The 8,459-nt window shown below is 44.5% G+C and overlaps 1 protein-coding gene across 1 annotated transcript; it reads left to right on the forward strand.

The window, feature by feature from the left end:
- Nucleotides 1-1,979: 1,979 nt before the first annotated feature.
- bbs1 (Bardet-Biedl syndrome 1) lies at nucleotides 1,980-5,735 on the forward strand. Its single transcript, XM_070927640.1, has 6 exons — nucleotides 1,980-2,357; nucleotides 2,730-2,912; nucleotides 3,194-3,325; nucleotides 4,075-4,181; nucleotides 4,315-4,435; nucleotides 4,905-5,735. The coding sequence occupies exons 1-6, from the start codon at nucleotides 1,980-1,982 to the stop codon at nucleotides 5,733-5,735; spliced, it is 1,752 nt and encodes a 583-aa protein (XP_070783741.1).
- Nucleotides 5,736-8,459: the final 2,724 nt, after the last annotated feature.

Below are 8,459 nucleotides of genomic sequence, written 5' to 3' on the forward strand. Positions count from 1 at the left end.
CTTCGCTAACAGACACACAACATGTAAACATCAGTCACATTGTGGATGCCTTCAGTTTTCAATTCCACAGCGCCCTCATCCGTTCAGTCGGTGAAGTTTAAACCACTGTCCTTCCAAATACAGTTTAAATCCAACATCACCTCGGCTAAGCATGGATCCATTAAGATCAATATTTATAACTGACCGTTTCCAACAGTTGATGAGCATGCAAAGCCATTCTGAAGGTTGACATCGTTAAACAGGTATGTGGAATGGAGATTTTATCTATGCCGATTTTTCCAGTGGAACATGATGATTTAAAGTACTTCTTCATTCACGATCTATCCCGTATGTTAGCAAGCAGATAAGCAATAGAGATTCAATGTGAAGATACCGAACCAGAGTTCGGCATCGCTTTTAAAAAAGTAGTACAGAACAACTCCGAGTTAGTTAGCTGTGAACACCCAGGTTCAATAAAATCGGTACTATCCGGCTTGACAAACACATACTTCGCATTGATTAATAGTCCGGACAGAACACATAGCAGATACACAACAGTAAATGAGAGTTAAAGATCATTTAAAACTACTTTAACCTTGTTGTTAGCATTAGCGACAACTAGCTAACCCTCAAATACATACACGCGTGTATTTGTTTTGTTGACGTATTGAGTATAAAAATCAGCTCTAAAACTTAACCCGACATTTTTATCAAACGTTTACTCACTCTGAATGTGTTTTATTGTCCAGACTCAGTATTTAAAGCAGGAAACATCGAAAGGCAGTCGGTAACGTTAGCGAGCTGCTTCTCTCCTTAACGCGGTCTACTTTTTAAACTGGGACCGGAGGACCAATCAGATGGCTAGCACTTGCAGGAGACGTCAGACAGATTTCCCTCGGATACGATCTCGCGAGACTATGTTGTAAACGTGAGATTAACGTCATCGGCCGGGGACAGCGGTGGCAGAGTGGAGGAGGAGGATCTGAACGGATTTGTGGATTACAGTCTCAGAGGCAGCAGCTCGCCGCCACTTTAATACTTTATCTGGATCAAATCTGACTCTGTGAAACAGTTTCTAGCGTTTTTTATTGAAGAGACGTCACGCTGCTACGTAATAAACAGCAACAACGACGATCACGAGCCGCTGTGAGGAGACGCAGCAACCCGGTTTCCTTGACAACGGTGAGAGCGCGTCATTACTGTTATTAATCATCTGCCGATAACAGCACAGATTATTGATCAGATGGTGTTGACAGGTGTGATGTTGAATTGTGACTGCAGAACATCAACGCTGTGTTGGAAATAAATCAGTACATGTACTCAAGTAGGCCTATTAACAGTAGCTAGGTTACTTGAGTGTTTCCATTTTATGCTACATAATACTAATACTAAGCTGTTACTACTCTTCCAATGAAGAGGTTGTACACAAAACATAAGACTTCTTTGTTTGCTGCGTATAACATGGCTGCTCTGGGGCAAAGTTTTTAAAGAAGCACATTTATGAAAAATGTGTAAAATATGTAGGACTCAAATGTAAAGCCCTGGTTCTTGGCAATAATAAACGGAGCATTATTCATAGCTACATAATTTATTCAGTGTAATAAATGAATGCCAAATAAACAACTTGATGATAAGTAAGAGAAAAGATGAAAAATGATGAGCTCACATTGACAAGTACAGTCACTGATATCACCCATTAAAGCCTACATGCCTTGAATATTTAATGCATGTTTAAAACGTTTTAGAGTCAATGTGTGAAGGTCACATGATTAGAGTGTCAGTGGCAGTAGAATTATGCCATTAATTGTTGCATGACTCTTTAGTTTAAATACATTTTATTCTCATCCATTAACGATTATATGGCTCAATGTAGACTCTAATGATTCCTAAATGAAAACATCTAAAGGAATCAGAAACCTTCATGTCCCAGTTTGATTCTGATGTGTTTGTTCCGGGCTCACCTGTGCTGCAGAGCAGGTGTTCCTGTTCCTGCTGTCATCATGTCTTCTGTGGAGTCGAGTGGTGACGGTGGGAAGTGGCTGGACGCTCACTACGACCCCGTGGCAGGTCTGTACACCTTCTCGTCCTGCGTGGACCTGGCGGATCTGAGCGGGGACGGGGAGAGTCGGCTGGTGGTGGGGGACCTGGGCTCCGGCTCCTCGGGCATGAAGCTGAAGGTGTACCGGGGCACGGCACTGATGAGCGAGAGCACCCTGCTGGACCTGCCCGCCGGCCTCGTCGCCTTCTTCATGGACCTGCACGAGCCACGCATCCCCGCCGTCGCAGTGGCGTCCGGACCCTGCATCTACGTCTACAAAAACCTCCGACCGTACTTCAAATTCACGCTGCCCGGCCTGGAGGTCAACACACTGGAGCAGGTCTGTGTGTGTGTGTGTGTTTCTGTCAGGACACACACATGTTACACCTCACACTGGTTGTTCATGATGGTTTGTCTCAGAATATTTAATCAAGCAGACACAAAGACACATTTCAAATATCAAATCTCAGATTTACATTAACAAAATATGACTAAATTAATACAAAGACTTCATTAGGTTCACCTGGAGTCCACTCATACAGCTCTGCCATAAAGTCTCCCTTTCAAAGTTTATAATGTTCAGATTTTGTTAGTTTTTAATAACAGTTAACAGGCTACAAGCTGCAGAAAGAGCGTCTTGTCGTGTTCAGACAGTCTGCTGTGAATAAAGCCGACTGTACCTGTGACGTGTTGTGGTGCTCTGATTGGTCAGGACGTGTGGCAGCAGGTGAGGGAGGGTCAGATCGACCCTCTGACCCTGAAGGAGATGTTGGAGAGCATCAGGAAGAAGGCCGACGTCCCGCTGTCCGTCCGCTCGCTCAGGTTCCTCTCTCTGGAGACCAGTGACATGGACGAGTTCGTCCACCTGCACAAGCAGCAGCCAATCAGACGGCAGGTAAAACTCAAGATATCAGTGATCGAATTCGTCCAATCATGATGTCAAGATGTCATGATTTGTTGATGGATTTACTTCATGACTGTGTACAGCAGCAACGAGCACGTCTGAGAGCAATTTAGAGAGTGTGGAGGTGGTTTTAAAGGGTTACCATGGTAGCATATAAGCGAACAGTAACACATATGAGTACAAAGAGAGCCAGAGATCACATGAGGGGGGTGTATGTCCCGCCTTTCGCCATCTGACACACTCTCATTGGTCTGTCCTCGTCTTTGTTTCAGACCGTCATCACCTGCATCGGGACTCTGAAGAAGAGCACGGCTGATGAGGACGGCGTCAGCTGTCTGGTGATCGGTACAGAGAGCAGCGACGTCTACGTCCTCGACCCCGAAGCTTTCATCATCCTCTCCAAAGTAAACTCACATCACATCAGGCTGCACAACTGCTACTGGTTTGAACTGGTCCTACTGGCAGGATGTTGTTTTGGTCTCCATCATCAGTTTTATTTCTTAGCAGATCAGCCTGGTCTGAGGAGTTCCACAGGGTTCAGTACTCAGCCGGCTATTTAATCTACTGTAAATTCTCAGTTCTGTACTCCTGGTTGCAACACGTCCTCCCTGTCTACGTGTTGTCTTCATACATTCTGTATGATGTCCATGTCCACAACACTAACTGCATTAACTCTGTTAAGTCATCAATGAAACCCCCTAACCCTAACCCTACTTTGTGCACATTTGTCACGTTTTAAAGCGTTACGGCCTACCTGGTATTGGTAGGCTTTTAATGTGTACATTAGTCTTCAATAATCAGGCAGTATTAAGCATAAACAAGAAAAAAAAAAAATTTGACTCTCAAAACACAAACGTCTTACTTGTTCATGTCATGGCTTTCCTCAGCTCAGTTGTCATGGAGATGGTTTAATTGTTATCACGTGACCTAAGTATGCAATTTTGCTCATGTGATAAAAGTTGACTGAAAATAGACAATGAAATACTAAATTAGATCACATGATAACAAACGAAACCATCTCCATGACAACTGAGCAAACTCCTTCCACTGAGGAAAGCCATGAGATGTGTCTGAAAGTACAGTGGACCTCATGTTGAGTGTTTTTGTAAAGCTGCTGTTGAAACACTGAAACATGTGCGTGTGATTGTTGAAGATGTCTCTGCCCGCTGCTCCCACCATGATGGACGTGACGGGTCAGTTTGACGTGGAATTTCGCATCACGGTGGCGTGTCGCAACGGCAACATCTACATCCTGCGCAGGTGAGACACTCACCTGCACTCCTTCCATTACACCTCATCCAACACATTACAAAGATGACTGATTGAATTTCAAGTTGAAACTTGAAATAAGACTCAGACAGACCTGACAGATGTTTGTGCTGCTGCTCTTCAGGGAGTCGGATAAACCAAAGTACTGCATCGAGCTGTCGTCTCACCCGGTGGGTCTGGTGAGAGTCGGGAAGAACGTGGTGGTTGGCTGCACCGACGAGAGCCTGCAGGGCTTCACGCAGAAGGTAAAACTGTGCTCACATGATGACAGACTCGAGGTTTGTGATGACAGATCAAGTCTGAGGAGAAAACTGTGTGAACCACAACCACAGAGCTACTAAGACAATGGAACATGCTCACAATAACAATGCTAACATGTTAATGTTTACCATGTTCACCATTTTAGTTTAGCATGTTAGCATGCTAACATGAACTAGTTAGCAGTAAACACAGAGTCCAGCTGAGGCTGGTGAACGTCATCAGTTCTGCAGGTATTTGGTCATAAACCAAAGTATTGGACACATGAACATGTTGACCTGATGATGGTGCTAGATGAAGAGTCAGAGGATCACCAGAGTTATTACAGTTCATCCTGAGGGGATCATGAAGGTCTGAACCACATCTAATCACAGTCCATCCAGCAGCTGTTGACATGTTTCAGTCTGAACTAACATTATAGCTCCGCGCTGCATGTCTTTCTTGTTGTGTCTTTAGGGGAAGAAGCTGTGGAAGGCCGTCCTTCCTGCTCCCATCGCCACTATGGCTGCCATGGACCTTCCGACCAGGGGCTTCCAGGCGGTTCTGGTGGGCCTGGCCAACTGTGAGGTCCAACTGTACCGGGACAAGAACCTTCTGAGCACCATCAAGACACCCGACGTGGTCACCAGCATCTGCTTTGGCCGGTATGGGCGGGAGGACGGGACCCTCATCATGACCACCAAGGGAGGGGGCCTAATGGTGAAGATCCTGAAAAGGACGGCGGCCTTTGACGACAGGGACAGTGCCCCTGGGCCGCCGCTGGCTCAGAGCGTCCGTCTGAACGTGCCCAAGAAGACCAAGCTGTATGTGGACCAGACGCTGAGGGAGCGCGAGAACGGCCTGGCCATGCACCGCGCCTTCCATATGGACCTGAGCCGCCTGCGCCTGGCTGCCGCCAAAGCCTACGTAAAGGCCCTGGAGTCCAGCCTGACACCGATGTCCTCCAGCCTCACCGAGCCACTCAAGATGAACGCAGTGGTGCAAGGCCTGGGCCCGTCCTTCAAACTGACCCTCAATGTCCAGAACACAGCGGCGTGTCGGCCCGTCATGAACCTGGCCATCAGCTTCCTGTACGACGAGAGCCTGTACAAGATGAGGAACCCATTCATGAGGATCCCCCTGCTGGTGCCCGGACTCATCTACCCTGTCGAGACCTTCGTGGAGTGCACCAGTGACAAGGGCATCTCTGACATCATCAAGGTGTTTGTCCTGCATGAGGGGAAGAGCTCCCCACTGCTGACGGCCCACATCAACATGCCCGTCAGCGAGGGACTGACGCTCAACTAACAACACGTGACACATCAACTTTATTCATTACAGACTCCAAACATCACAGGACTGAACTGAGAACAGAAAAGCTCACCTGGCTCCGGGAGCCGTTTAGCTCACACTTACAGAGTACTCCTTGTAGTTGGGTCAGATCAAGGTTGCTCCCAAGTCTGTGACCAGACCAAGACCACTTTCTCTAAACAACACAGTGTTTGAAAACACCCTGGGACTGGTTTAAAATGTGTCTCAGTCCACTTCCAGTCAGACTCTGGTGGCTCATTTGTGGTGTGAAACCGAGGCTAGAGAGAGAGAGTAGATGTGTGATTTTAGCAGAAATTCAAAACCTAAACAACTATTAAATCATCTGTTGATAGATTGAGCTGTTCAGTGACGTGTAGCCTGCATATATACTTGATCATCTGGTGACCATGGTAACCCGTAGGCCCATCTGCACATGGTTTCATATGATCAACTAGAAAGTGAAAAGGACTTCAAACACAGGTGTGTTGAGTATTTTAGCCACACAGTAACTATCTGTAATGTTACGGTACGAATAGCCTCTTTCTGTGCCCCAGTGCACAAAGCAAGGTCCATAAAGGCGTGGTTGGACGAGTTTGGTGTGGAAGAACTTGACTGGCCCGCACAGAGCCCTGACCTCAACCCCACTGAGCATCTTTGGGATGAACTAGAACGGAGATTGCGAGCCAGGCCCTCTCGTCCAACATCAGTGTCTGACCTCACAAATGCTCTTCTGGATGAATGGGCAAAAATTCCCACAGACACGCTCCAAAATCTTGTAGAAAGAGTGGAAGCTGTTCTAGCTGCAAAGGGGGGACCAACTTCATATTAATGCCTATGAATTTGGAATGGGATGTCATAAAAGCTCCTGTAGGTGTAAAGTGTAGGTGGCCCAATACTTTTGTGCATATAGTGTATTTCAAATTCTACATGAATGTTTTTATTCCTCACAGAATCGTTTTGGTTTTTACGACTGAATTCATGACATGATGGGTTTAACTGCACTTGGGACCATCTCAGACCTTTTTTCCAGAATGTGCACAAGTCCGGATGTATAATGTTGTCAGTTTGTATAGATTTGTTTAGGTTTGTTGAAATGTTTATACCACAGTAATGATATTGGATATGTGCGTGTGTGAGGTCTTCAACATACTGAGCTCTCAGGGATACAAATCACTGCAAACAAAAGACTTTAGTTTTTGTTCATTAAGGTTTTTAAAAAAAACATTAACAGGACAGATATGTTCTAAATATTCTGTGTTTTTTTAATTTAGTCTAGTATGAAGTAAAATAAAACTATAAACAACATGCTTGTGCAGAATTCATCATTGTGAAAATGAAGGTAATATTTACACAATTTTCTAGAAAGTTTCTAAACAATAAATTTGGTGTTTCCAGGAAATTTTCCTGAAAAGAGAAGCTCATTTAAACCCAAATAAATTATTTATTATTGGACAGTCTTGGTTACAGCAGCAATTAATTGGAATTAATTAATTAGAAGTGTATCAATCAATCAGTTTTCCTGTAAAGAACACCAAATCAGTTCTCTCTTTTTATCAACATATTATTTATTTATTTGTAGTTACTCACGGCAGATTGCAAAAATGATCCTAAAAATTCAGCTGCAAAAGACAGAAACAAGCAAAAACTAAAAAAAGCAAAAGAGGAAAGACACAAAAAACAAAGAAGTCAAATGAAACGTCTTCCAGTGGGCTCCTATTCGCTCTGGTTTTATGTTAATTTTTCAGTATTTGCATCAGCAATGACATGGAGAATTATATTTAATTATACATTATTAAAAACTATTGTGTGACGTTATGCACTCTGTCACAGTCAAGCTCCAGACACCCCAGTGCCTTCATTGCGACTTTAACCACGTGACTCGTACCAACACCCTGACAAACTTCATACAGTTTGTGGAGTGCCCCACCAGAGACAATAAAACACTGGATTTACTGTAAGCTAGTATCAAAGAAGTGTACAGCTCCAAAGCCCTTCCCCCACTTGGCAGGCCTGATCACAACCCAATACCTCCATTTCTGCGTGGACATTGTTGTTTCACCTAGACCGCAACCTCTTTCCCCAACAACAAGCCCTGGATCATCGGGGACATCCTTAATTCAACTTTGTTTCTTGGAGGTTTTTTCCATCAGTTTGGCAGAAAGGTCAAAATACCCATGAGCCTCGGAATTCGTAAATAAAACACATCGCTACAGCTGCTGAGTTACTCCAAAACTGGCCCAGAATCCAAAAGTGATATTTGTGAAATGAATTTAAGCTGCAGATTATGAAATCAGTTTCCACAACAGATTCATCTTTAGCTTTAACCCACAATTAAGTGAATGGATTTCTGGTACCAGGGGCTGGAATAGCTCCTCCCACTTTTCAACTTCAGAAAATTAAAAAAAAAAAAAAAAAAAGCTGTCAGAATGCTCCTGTTCATGGGGGCGTGGCCTCTTTTCACCAAAGGCAACAGAATGGAACCAACCATGATTCTGGTCCTTTGATCTTTGATGTAGGATTCTAGAACTCCGAGAGTCTACAAGGCCACCTCCAAAACCCACAAAACCCACAGAGTGACACGATCTCGAATCAACCACACACAAGTGTTGTTTACCAGTCAAGAAGGATCTACTACACAGACTATCTTCTACACAGAGCTACAGTCTGCTACAGACAACTACAGTCTACTACAGACAACTACAGTCTACTACAGACAGTGGC

This window comes from Enoplosus armatus, chromosome 20 (genome assembly GCF_043641665.1).
Source record: "Enoplosus armatus isolate fEnoArm2 chromosome 20, fEnoArm2.hap1, whole genome shotgun sequence".
Taxonomy (NCBI): Eukaryota; Metazoa; Chordata; class Actinopteri; order Centrarchiformes; family Enoplosidae; genus Enoplosus; species Enoplosus armatus.